This window comes from Moschus berezovskii, chromosome 5 (assembly GCF_049115385.1).
Source record: "Moschus berezovskii isolate FMDL1 chromosome 5, NW_MosBer_1.0, whole genome shotgun sequence".
Lineage (NCBI taxonomy): Eukaryota > Metazoa > Chordata > Mammalia > Artiodactyla > Moschidae > Moschus > Moschus berezovskii.
Genome location: NC_142464.1, coordinates 70010479 through 70023362, shown reverse-complemented (window position 1 = coordinate 70023362; position 12884 = coordinate 70010479). Strand labels below are relative to the sequence as shown.

The 12884-nt window shown below is 36.3% G+C and overlaps 1 protein-coding gene across 1 annotated transcript in view; it reads right to left on the bottom strand.

Annotated features, from left to right (window-relative positions):
* SLC30A9 (solute carrier family 30 member 9) overlaps window positions 1–12884 on the bottom strand; it is a 100772-nt gene that overhangs the window by 54151 nt on the left and 33737 nt on the right. The window contains exons 6-9 of the mRNA XM_055433949.2: window positions 12333–12415; window positions 9742–9800; window positions 5846–5913; window positions 3242–3344 (exon numbers count right to left, since the gene is read on the bottom strand). Coding sequence (XP_055289924.2) covers window positions 3242–3344; window positions 5846–5913; window positions 9742–9800; window positions 12333–12415 — 313 coding nt within the window. The remainder of the gene's footprint in view (window positions 1–3241; window positions 3345–5845; window positions 5914–9741; window positions 9801–12332; window positions 12416–12884) is intronic.

The following is a 12884-nucleotide window of genomic DNA, read 5'->3' as shown; positions in this document are numbered from 1 at the left end:
CTGATCCTTGTCTGCTAATTCTATCATATGTCAATTGAGTCTTTTTCTATTGAGTATTTTTTCTCCTGGTCGAATGTCAAATTTTCTGCTTCCTGGTTGTGTAATACAAATTTTTTTAATTAGGTGCTGAACACCATGAACGTTATACTGCATGTCTGGAATTTGTTGTCTTCTTTTTAATAAGTGTAGGGCTTTGTTTTGGCAGGTAATTAAGTTACTTGCAAAACAGCATGATCCTTATAGAGTTTTGTCAGAAAGGCTCTAAAACTTTACAACTAAGATAATTTAGCCCCACTACCAAAGTCTAAGCCTTCTGTTGGCCTGGGTAATCAGTCAGGACTTTCAGCCTTAGGTCAGAACTTAATCCAAGCCCTTTGTGCACTCTAGGGATTACTCAGGTTAACGATCCCTGCTGGTTCTTTGCCTAGTCTCATGGTGCTTTACCCAACACAAGTGTAACAAAACCTCAGCAAAGATTCAACTCAAGGAAAACCCGATGTAGACTTCGGCAGCTTTTGTCTGCATAGCTCCCTCCTCTGTGTAATCTGCCTTATAATTTCTAGCCACCTCAGACTCACTGAACCCTAATTTCTACCTTCTCAACTCAATGATGGGTAACCCACCCTGCTCCACCCACTATCCCAAAAGTGCCTCCAAGCAAAAAATCAGAGTGATCATAGAATTTAATTCACCTGTTCTCCTTCCTCAGGGATCACAGTCTTGCACTGCTAATGTCCAATGTTTGAAAATATTGTTAAATATACTTTGTATAGTTTTTAGCTGTTTATAGCAAAAGACTGAGTCTAGTCCCCATGTGTCCATCATGGCTGGAAACATATGTCATATACATATGTTTTGCAGCTTGATTTTTCAGTCATATGGTTATTATTCCAGATCAATATATAGCTGTCTACCATATGCTTTTATTTATCTATTGGCTGTGGCATTTGGCATGTGGGATCTTGGTTCCCCAACCAGGGATCAAATCCGTGCCCCCTGCAGTGAAAGCATGGAGTTTTAACCATTGGACTGCAACGCAAGTCCCCCTACCACATGCTTTTAAACCCCTAAATAGTATTTCAGAGTACAGACACTTAAAAACTGTCTTCAATGTTTTAAGTAACAACTAATACTAAAATTAATAATATGTACTATTTTTACATTTTAATTTTCTTATGTTCACATAAACTTAAAACAGGTACTGTGTGTTATATATTTCTCACTCACCCACCTCTCCCCCACTCGACAGGCAAAATATTACATAAATAGTAGTTATTAAGAAATTACTGAGTATAAAAATTTAAGAAAATGATTGTTAGTACTAATACCAAGTGTCTGTACTTTTCCCTTATCTTTAAAAAAAATTTTTTTAAATATTTATTTATTTGGCTGCACCCAGTCTTAGGCGCCACTCGTGGGATCTTTGATCTTTGCGGCATGTGGGATCTTTGGCTGCGGTATGATAACTCTTAGTTGTGGCAAGCGGGATCTAGTTTCCTGACCAGGGATTGAACCTGAGCCACACGCATTGGGAGCGTGGAGTCTCAGCCACTGGACCACTAGGAAAGTCCCTACTTTTTTCTTTACTTTTACAAAAGGTTTTAATCTATCTGACAGTAAGTTACATGAGTTCTCAGATTTAATTTTTATTAAAGTTGGTCTCCCTGCTGCTTACCATTTTATTATTATCATTATTATTTTTTTACTTTTATTTGCATTTATTTTTTGCGGCATTTATTCCCGGGCCATAAGTTTTTGTTTCTTCAGTTTCTTCTGGGATATCTTTTTCTTCTGTGCAACCTCCTCTTCTGGTTTAGGAACAATCTGTTCTTTTTCAGTAAGGATCATCTCAATGTGGCAGGGAGAGCTCACGTAGGGGTTGATCCAACCGTGAGCTCTGTAAGTCCTGCGCCGCATCTTGGGGGCTTTGTTCACTTGGATGTGCTCAATGACCAGAGAATCTACATCTAAGCCCTTCAGTTCAGCATTACTCTCTGCATTTTTGAGCATGTGTAGTAAAAACTCTGCACTCTTTCTGGGCCACCAACCCTGCGTCCAGCCCCACTGTTTGGCCTGTGCACACCTACCAACTCCACCGTTGTAACGACGGAATGCCACACACTGCTTCTTTAAAGTGACATCCTTTAGATACTTGGTGGCTTTTCGGATATGCATACCCTTTGTGGCCTGAGCAGTTTCACGAGTGTTCTTAAAGTGAACATGAAGATTTGAACCTCTTGATTTGCATGATTTTGTGGGGTTTTCTGGGTCAAGTGAATAGCACACCATTTTTAGGGTTCACCTCAGGCCGCTTACCGGAAAAGGAAGCCATTTTATTATTATTTTTAACTTTGTCTTAAATATTCTTACTGTATGTACCTGTGTCTTTTGTAATAAGTTCTCCCAAATCATTCTTTTATAACAGGAAGATAAACAAATAAAAATTAAAAAGGTTTTAACAGGCCACGTTTTTTAAAGTATGAAATGATACACAAGTAGAAATGTTGTATTCTTAAAAAAAGGCTTAGATTTGTAGTATTCAAAATTTGAATTAAAGGGACTGGATGGAGGAACCTGGTAGGCTGAGGTCCATGGGGTCGCTACGAGACGGGCACGACTGAGCAACTTCATTTTCACTTTTCACTTTCATGCATTGGAGAAGGAAATGGCAACCCACTCCAGTGTTCTTGCCTAGAGAATCCCAGGGATGGGGGAGCCTGGTGGGCTGCCGTCTATGGGGTCGCACAGAGTTGGACACAACTGAAGCAACTTAGCAGCAGCAGCAAGAAGGTATTTTACTTTTATAAAAATTATTTTTCATTTATAAATTCAAGGAAAAAATCAAAATACTAGCTTATTGTGAAAATCATTTTAATTCATCAATCACATGTGACTATTTTATATGTTTATTCAAACAAATCCAATGGCTCTTACAGTTATAAGAACTCGTATTCTTACATCAAATTTCTATTTAATGTAAGAATCACTTCTGCAAAAGCCTCTACCCAAACACCTAGTATCTGATAATCTTACACTTCATTGTTAAAAGCTTTTAAAGCATAACAATCAGTTTTCAAATACTATGATCATAATTCGTTGTATGTCATCATTTAAAAGTAAAACACCTTCCATTCTCTTTTACAACCCAACTGTAGGAATCATTGTTTTTAAAATGTCAACTTTTAGACTAAAATCTAAAAAAATATTACTTTAAATTAGTAAGAAAGCTTTTACCCCTCACCTGGTTACAAGTATCAGATAAAGAGTGTATCGCTTCTGAAAACATGCTTGCTGAACCCGTATAAATCCAAGCAAGAAATTTGAAGAAGCAGTTTAATCCATTGCTAGGAGAGAAAGAAAAGATAATTTAGCACAGGTTTAGATAAAAATTCCCACCATAAGCTTATTTGTACATAATAATATATAATATATAAGCTTATATAATATACATATAATAAACACAGACACACAAGATTTTGTTCAAAGTAAATTAAAACAGACTTCTAGTTTACTATGCTTTAGGCAAGAGAGTACAAATTTGAAGAATATAGATTATGGTTTCACTAAATATTTAAATGAAAGAGGCATGATATGTGCAAACAAATTATTTAAGAATTGATGAGAAAAGAGGGTGTTCTACATTTGGACAAAATGGAATTGGAAAGGAAACTGTGTCTTAGGTAAGCGAAAGAGGATCGGCACGTGATATTGTTCAGCAGGTCAAAGACATTACATTGGTGAAGGTCAGGTTGTTTAATTAGGCAGATGTTAGAGGTGAAAACAAAGCTTGACCAAGTAGTCTGGGTCATACTAGAAGATCATACATGCTAAAATAAACATGATTATCTCCTGAGGAAGCTAGCTGTGCTCAGATTCTAACAGTAATAACTAGTATAATTTATCTCAGACACTACACTTAGTCACTTACTATGTTTTACCATAACTATCATACAAATATCAGTAAGTAATAACATCCTCATTTTATAAATGAGGAAACGGGGCGGGGGCTTCCCCAGTGGTCCAGAGGCTGAGACTCTGCACTCCCAATGCAGGAGATCTGGGTTTGACCCCTGGTCAGAGAATCCTATATGCAGCAACTAAGAGTTTGCATGCTGCGACTAAAAGGTCCCACTGCTGCAACTAAGATCCAGTGCAGCCAAATAAAATAACTTTTAAGTAAATAAATAAAAATAAATATATCCCCTTCCAGCTACCCTTTTCTCCTCTCCTCTTCAGATAATTTCTTGAGAGAACTGTATCTGCTCTTGCTGTCTCAGTTTTCCTCATTCTGTATGCGGTCTTCAATCCCTAAACAATGGCTTCGCCACCAACCCCTCACAAGATTGTTCTTAACTTAATATACTGTTCTTAACTTAATAACTCAATATACTTAACATACTGTTTCTTGCTATTAAATTCCTGAAAACATTTTTAATATTTTCTTTAATCTTATAGAGGCATTTGCCACTATCTTCTTAAAACGCTGTCTTCCCTGATTTCTACCAGACTCCTGGTTTTCTTCCTGCCTTTCTCTTTACTCTTCCTCAGGCTCTTCTGCAGGTTTTTTTTTCCCCCTCTACCAATGTCTTAAATGTGAGCATTCTTCAAGGCTTATTCAGGAGTGCTTTTCCTTCCTCATACATTATAATGTATATGTATATACATTCTCTAGGTGATCTTAACTATTCTTATGGCTTTAATTATTACCTATATACTAATAACTATTCTTTATCTCCAATTCAGATCTCCTTCCTGAGCTTCAAGCCAATATATATTAACAATAATAACCATCGGCGGGAGGAGAAGGGGACGACAGAGAATGAGATGGCTGGATGGCATCGCTGACTCTGTGGACATGAGTTTGAGTGTACTCCGGGAGTTGGTGATGGATAGGGAGGCCTGGCGTGCTGTGATTCATGGGGTCGCGGAGAGTCGGACACGACTGAGCGACTGAACTGAACTGAACTGAACATATTATGTAACAGAAACTATGCTAAACAGTTTACGTACCCTACATCACATGCCTCCAATATAAAAAGCTTTAGCTGCTAATCCCGCTTTACTGACAAAAACAATTATTTCTGTTGACCAGCTCTACTTGGGTGCCCTATAAATACCTCAGACTCAAAAAAGAACCCATTATTTTTTTGCTCCCACCCGGACTCTTCCTTCCAGTGCTCCTTTTTTCTCAGCGATAGTACAATATCTATCCAACTGTCCAAGTCAGAAACCTGGGCACCAACACCAATCAGTCCTCCTAAATACTTTTTGAATCTAACCATGTCTCTCCATCCCTATTACCACCATCTGTGTTATATTATTATAAATGACTCTTAGTCTAGTGCCCCTCCAGTCCCTGAAGATAACAATTACGTATTTTACCTTTATGTTTCCAGACCACATCAAAATTCCTGACACATGTAGTATATGTATTTGAGACATAAAAGCACAAACTAATGAACTACGAATTAATGTGCTTAAATAAACATCCTAAAATAGATTATTCAGTACAATAGATTAAAAGGTAGGCAAAATAATAGAGATCAAGAAGACAGAGGAGAAAAGAAAGAGGTAAAAGCATCAATTATGTTCTACCAGGTTAAATGGGAGAAAAATATAGAGGGCAGACACTCTTCAGTAGTCACAATGCAGGTTGGTTTACTCTAAATGTAACTTTGGCCAACTCAACTTTTTAAAAAAGATTTCTATCAACACCAATGAAAACAGAAGAAAAATTTTCAGACAGCACCTTTATCTTGATACCAAATAATAAATTTATACATTCATATATATACATTAAAAACAATATAATTCTATTTTTAAAGGTTTATTTTTCAGTACTTACATGCAAATGGCAACCATCACCACTTTCCCTGGCCCCTTTAAAAAAACTGATGCCGTTCTAGAGCGTGGCTATAAAAACAAAACAAAAAAATCTCTAACATTTTTCCAAAAGGCACTATGACGATTATATGTGACTCTGACACACCAGAAAATATCTCCTCTATCAATGCCTCTTCACAACTAGATTTACTTATTTAATTCTTTTTCTCTAGACTTTCCTATTTAAATTGTGGGAAGATGGAAATTGAAAGTGCATGTAGATCCTTTTCCAGAATGTTGTTTATTTCCTTGTAATTCATTTCCTGTTTACTCCCAGAAAAATTCTGAGTTGGTTACATTAAAAAACAGAAATAAAGTGATAAAAATATACTGAAAAGAAATAACCTAAAATTTTCCATTTCTTGAGCAACTTCTAAACTTTTAAAACAAGAACAGCCAAAGCCAGTAAGCCTGTTGCCCTCATTTAACTCCTGACTATTCTCTAAAGACTGAAGCCCTCAAATGATAACACTGTGTTTAATTCCAAAACTGAGCAAAACAAAAGGAAATCAAACAAGTAGAGAACGTATTCAAGGAGAATATTTTTCTTCAGTTAAATACTCTTTGGCTATTCTTTGAATTTATACTTTCTGTGTTTCTTTTCCTGCTCTTTCCTCTCCAGGGAATGCTATCATATGTCACTGTACCCTCTCTAAGCTTTACTCATCTTCTTCCATATCTGGCCAAGGGTTACCCTTCTATGTAAGCCTTCCTTGATCCCCCAGAGAATACTCACACTGCTCCACATTTGCTGTTGTACTTTACTTTTCTATTAAAGCAAGTCATATATTCAGTCTTATGTAATTTATTCAAGAAATATTTATTGTGCAAGTACTACATACCTGGCACAGTTCTAGATGCTGGAGCACAAGAGTAAACAAAATAGAGTCCCTGCCTTCATAGATCTCACTGTCTAGTATAGGAAGAGGGAGAATAAATCCATCATATCTGAGAGTGATAAATATAATAAAGAAATTAAGACAGAGACTGATAGAATAGTGTTGGGGGTATGACAAGGAGGGCTATTTTGATTAGAATACTATGGGAAAGGAGTTCAGTGATGAGAAGGAAGCAACCATGAAAAATCTGAAAGAATGTCTTAGGAGAGTATACAGCACATTCAAAGATTATGACAGAAATAAGTTTTGTGTGAAGAAAGGATAAAGACAAGGCTGATGTGGCATTAGGGGAGCAAAATGCTTTTCTTGTTATTTTGCACTCTGATAATGCTTTGTAGTCAGGTCTGCAGGTTAGGATTTAAAAAGCACCTACTAAGTTCCTGTGGACAACAGAGCAAAAGAGGGAGCTGCAAGCTTTACAGTGATTCATTTATAAAGTCTGACCATGGTTCCAGACTTCTGAGTTACGACATTTACTGATAAACAAAAACCAGTGTGTGTGCATTTTACTACAACGAGAATATACCATATCCTTCGCTTAGTACAGGAAAAAAAAAATGAAACTGTTATAGGAATAGTAGAAAATGAAAACATGCTACTTAAGGTAGAAGGTGAAAAAGATTTCTTTAGAAGAAAGTTCTGAAAATTTATGGAGTAAACAGACAGGGAAGGAAAATGAGATTTTTAAACCATAACAGAATGTTATAATAAGGAAAAAGAGATTCACTGAGCTCAAATTGCTCTGAAAGAAGGTTGCAGAGAGAATTCCCTGGCAGTTCAGTGGTTAGGACTGGGCTCTTCCACCGCTGCAGTCCTGGAGAACTAAGATTATGTAAGCCTCATGGCACAGCCAAAAAAAAAAAAAAAAGTTGTAGAAAAGGTGAAAATGTGTTGGTAATAATTAGGTTGGAAATAGCAACAAGGTCCTTGAGAAGGAAATGGCAACCCACTCCAGTACTCTTGCCTGGAAAAATCCCATGGACGGAGGAGGCTGGTAGGCCACAGTCCATGGGATCGCGAAGAGTCAGACATGACTGGGTGACTTCACTTTCACTTTTCACTTTCATGCACTGGAGAAGGAAATGGCAACCCACTCCTGTGTTCTTGCCTGGAGAATCCCAGGGACAGGGGAGCCTGGCGGGCTACTGTCTATGGGGTCGCACAGAGTCGAACACGACTGAAGTGACTTAGCAGTAGCAGCAGCAACAAGGTCCAGGGAAATCTAGCAGCAAGGGAAGCAAAATCTCAAAAAACAACAGATCCATAGTAGATGGACAGATTTCAGAGGACTAGGAGGAAAATCCGCATAAAATACTCAAAGAGCTACAGGTAATTTCAAAATGACACTATCATTTCAATCCCAGGTGGCGCAAGTAGTAAAGAATTCACTCGCCAATGTAGGAGATGCAAGAAATTCGGGTTCGATTCCTAGGTTGGGAAGATCCCCTGGAATAGCAAGTGGCCACCCACTTCAGTATGCTGAAAGACTATCCCAAGAAGTTCAGAGAATTAGGATTAGAGGGAAAGGCACAAAAAAGTAGAAATATTATTAAAGGGAAAATGTATTAAAGGGACAAGATATCAATCAGAACACTGAGCATTGAGAGGGTGCTTGTGCCAAACCTAAAATATAGTGAGTTCATATATTTCACTATTGGGGTTCCCATAAAATGAAGAAGAATATAATAGAGAAGGCAGTGTCTGGATCAGAGATAAAAAAGGATCCAAAGTAGGTGGGTGAGAAGGAGGTTCAAGAGGGAGGGGATGTGTTTATACATATGGCTGATTCACTCTGCTATACAGCAGAAGCTGACACATTGAGAAGTAATCATACTCCAATAAAAAATAAATAAATAGACAAAAAAAAAAAGTAAAGAAGGTATTTTTATTCCAGGAAACATGAATAATCCTGTTATGTTTTACAGAAGGAAACCAACCATCTTTAGTGAGAGAGTGAGTATTCCTAGAAGGAATATGGAAACAGTAGAAAATTAAATACTAAAGTCTTATTCTATTACTAGTAAAAAAGAAAAAAAGTATAATAGAAATTTTATTCAAAATCTGTAACATTTCAAGGCTGATGAGTATTAATCTTCAAAAGGGCTCTAAGTGACACAGATTTCAGAAGTCAAACAGCTGCTATTCAAAAATCTGGTGCTGATGATCCTCCATGCAAAAAAGATATAAAGCTAGCAGGAAGTCTTCCCAGGAGGCAGATCTCACCAGCCTAAATTACTCCATGGCAAGAGGCAGGGGCAGCGGCTGTCAAGGCAGAGAAGTGACTCACATGACATACAAAGGCCCTACCACTGAAGAGAATCCAGGTCTTCAGTGCAGCACTGGGGTGCCAGAAATGTAGGGCTCAAAAGAGAAATGGAAGTTAAGAGGCTTTGAATACGATGAATGGGAAAGAAAAGCACATCAAATAAGGTATGACTAGAGTTGTCATCATTGCTAATTTCTAAATTTTCCAAGAAGGAAGCAACAACTCAAATTTAAGTCAGAAGGAAAGAGACAATTTGCAAAGCTAGCCCTTTCTCCAGGTATGGTGCTCACTTCTTGACAGGAGACACCTCCAGCTCAATTTAAATGCAACGCTGACTCTGAGCATGACGACTTGGCATCGTGGAAGTGTCGGTGGCTTTGATAGTTCTTTCAGTGGAGTGGTGGGAATGTAAGTCCAATGAAGGACTTAGAAAATAAGAAGTGAACAGTAAAGGTAAGCTTTCTATACTGGTCCCAATATTAATTTCCTTCTGGTAGGAAGGAAAATAAGAGTATTCTGGCACATTTGTACATAAGGTAGTAAATTTGGTGGTGGAAAGATAAGGTTTTTTTAAGCAGATTAGATCTACCTTGGAATAGGATCACAGACATGCTAGATTTTCATCATGGACAGATACTAGGATTTTCTGTGAAACTCATACTCAACATAACATTAAAAGAAAAATATTCTTACCTTGGTATTTCCCAGAAAGTCTCTATATTCCCTCAGTATTTTTTGGTTTCTAAATAGCCCTATAAAAAAAGAATTATGCAATACATTTAGCTCATACATATCTTATCCTTTCACGTTTTAGATTAAAACAATTATTCTAAGACTATGTTAAACAGTCTTCTCCCAGATACAAACAAAAATATCAGGTGATGGTAATAAATCTGAATTTGCAACTTGATTAAAAAATGGGCTAAGGACGTGGATAGACTTATCTCCAGAGATGATATATAGCTGGGCAACAAGCATATAAAAAGATGGTCAGATCACTAACCATCAGAGAAATGCAAATCAAAACCACAATGAGGTATCACTTCACAGCCATTAGAATGGCTACTACTACAAAACAAAGAGAAAGAGAAAATAACAAGTGTAGGCAAGGAGTGCAGAGAAATTGGAGATCTTGACTATACTGGTAGGATTATAAAATATTGCAACTGCTATGGAAAATAATACAGAGGTTCCTCAAAAAATTAAAAACTATCATATGATTTAGTAATACCACTTCTGGGTATATATCCAAAAAAAAATGAAAGCACTGTCTCAAAGAGGTTATTTTCACACCTTAATTTATAGCAGCACCATTCACAATGGGCAAGAAGTGAAAGCAACCAAAATGTCCATGGACAAATAAATGCTGAACAATGTGGTATATACATACAATGGAAATCCTGTCACACGGATGAACCTTGAGGACATTTTGCTAAGTGAGGTAACTTAGTCAAAAAGACAAACACTGTATGACTCCATTTATATGTGGTATCTATGAGTCAGATTTATAGAAACAGAAAAAAAAGAGTAGTTACCAGGGGTTAGAGGGACAGGAGAACTGTTAAACAAGTATAGTTTCAGTGCAGCAAGATGAGTTATTTAAGCTTGATATAAGAACCAGTTCTCCATCTTTAGCTCAAAGTTTAAGGAAAAAATATTTTATTAGTGTGCTTCCTCAAATTCTGTATTTTAAGTATGTCCTCTAACATGTGTATAAGGTTATTCACAGCATCATTATTTTAACAGTAAAAGACTGGAAATGACCTAGGTGAAAATGACTGAATAAACTATGGTGTACCCCCCAAAATGGAGTATTATAAAAGAAATGAAGAAACCTCTCTATTTCCTGCTAAAGAATGTTCTCTGGGACATATAATCAAGTTAAAAAAAGCAAGCACAGAAAGTACATAGACTATGCCTTATTTATGAATAGGAGGGTCTAAATTACCAGTATGTATGCTATTTTCGTAAAAATAACACTCAAACTAATTTTTTAAGCAATTACCTATGCTAGAGGGAGGGAAAAGGGTGGAAAAGACAGGGATGGAAGCTAAACTTCTCTGAAGTATTTTGTCTTTAAAGTATTTGAGGTGACTCTGGAACCATATAAATGTTTTACAAAATTGTAAAAAAAAAAAATCAAATTTCTTAAAATCAGAAGCAAAACAAACGAACCTATTTTATATCTAGTAGATGGTTTATCCATACAATGAGAAATTACAAGTGACTTTAAAACACAGGCATTTGACTGTATATCCCCAGTGAGATACACAGTAAAGACAAAAAGAAAAACAGAAATCTTAAATTACCTTACTAGCAAGAACACTGATACTGATAGTTTGAAACAACACTGTATTCTGTCTATGTGTGTGTGTACATACATATAAGAACAAATAAAAAATGTAATTAATGATGTTAATGAATTAAGAAATAGGATTTTCAGAGTAAGAGATACAAAAGGAAAAAAGGGGGGGAGGAAGTTTATCAAAATAACCTACATATTTTCCGTTAAGAAACAAAAAGCATTTCCTAACTCTGTCTACTGAAAATACCTTAAAAATATATCAACCTACTAAAAAAAATTGAGTACCCCTAATGCCCCCAAAATTTAATGTCTCTAAATTTTATTTCCTATTAAGAGGAAAAGGGGCTCCCACTATAAATGCTGATTACCAATCTGGGGCAGGGTAGTGCTTACTGGAGGGAAAGGGGCAGGGTTAAGGAAAAAATGGGTAAAATGGATCAACTTTGTGGTACCAGATGGAAACTAAATTTTTGGTGGTGATCAAGTTATAAACAGAAATAAAACATATAATGTTATGTAAACCAATGTTACCTCAGTAAAAAGTATATTAAAAAAAAAAAAGTAAACATTTCATTCCTGTAGAGTTAAGTGCAGGTCTCTAGCTTATCTGTGAATATAAAGATACTAAACAGCTGTCTGCTTCTTCTGAGAGGCCAAAACCCTTTAGAAACTAGGATTCACTTTTAGAACAGGTACAATCTTCAAATCAGACCCTGAGTTTTAATATTCATATGTCTTATAGAAATGACAAATTAGCTTTGCTTGCGCTCATGATCTTTAAAAGCTATAGAGAGGAAAACAAATAGATATTGTTTTTATAAAATAATTAAACCCCAAAATGAAAACTTGCATTTGCTAGAACCAACAAAGCCAAACACAAGAGGTAGGCAACCACTAGGGAGGACATAGTTATTATAGATACAGGTCTCATTTACAAGTTGCTTTTCAGTTAACTCAGCTTTAAAATGAATATACTTACTTTCTCTATACTCTATTTCTGCTTCCTTACGAAGTTTTTTCTCTCTGGCAAGAGCTTCAGGGCTTCCCCAAACTTCCAAAGATCTATGTACATACACATGGCCATCACTCAGTAATACAATTTTAATGACTGCATGAAAATCATTATAAAATCTAGATAACTAAAACTATACGAAAATTTAACAAATCACAGGTCCTTTAGGAAAAATATAAAGCACTTAAGAAACTTTTCTAAATTAAATCTACACAATAAGAATAAATTCAACAGCAAATTTTCTAAAATTAAAAAAAAAATCTGATTTTTTTTGCTAATTAATACATATCTGCAAATGTAAAAATATTCTGCTTTTGGATTTTCCTGGTGGTCCAGTAGCTAAGACTCCGTGTGCTCCCAATGGAGGGGGCCTGGGTTTGATCCCTGGTTGGGGAACTAAATCCCTCATGCTGCAACAAAGAGCTCATATGCCGCAACTAAAGAGTTCGCATGCTGCAACTAAAGATTCTGCATGCTACAACTAAAGATCCCACATGCTGCAAAGAAGATCAAAGATCC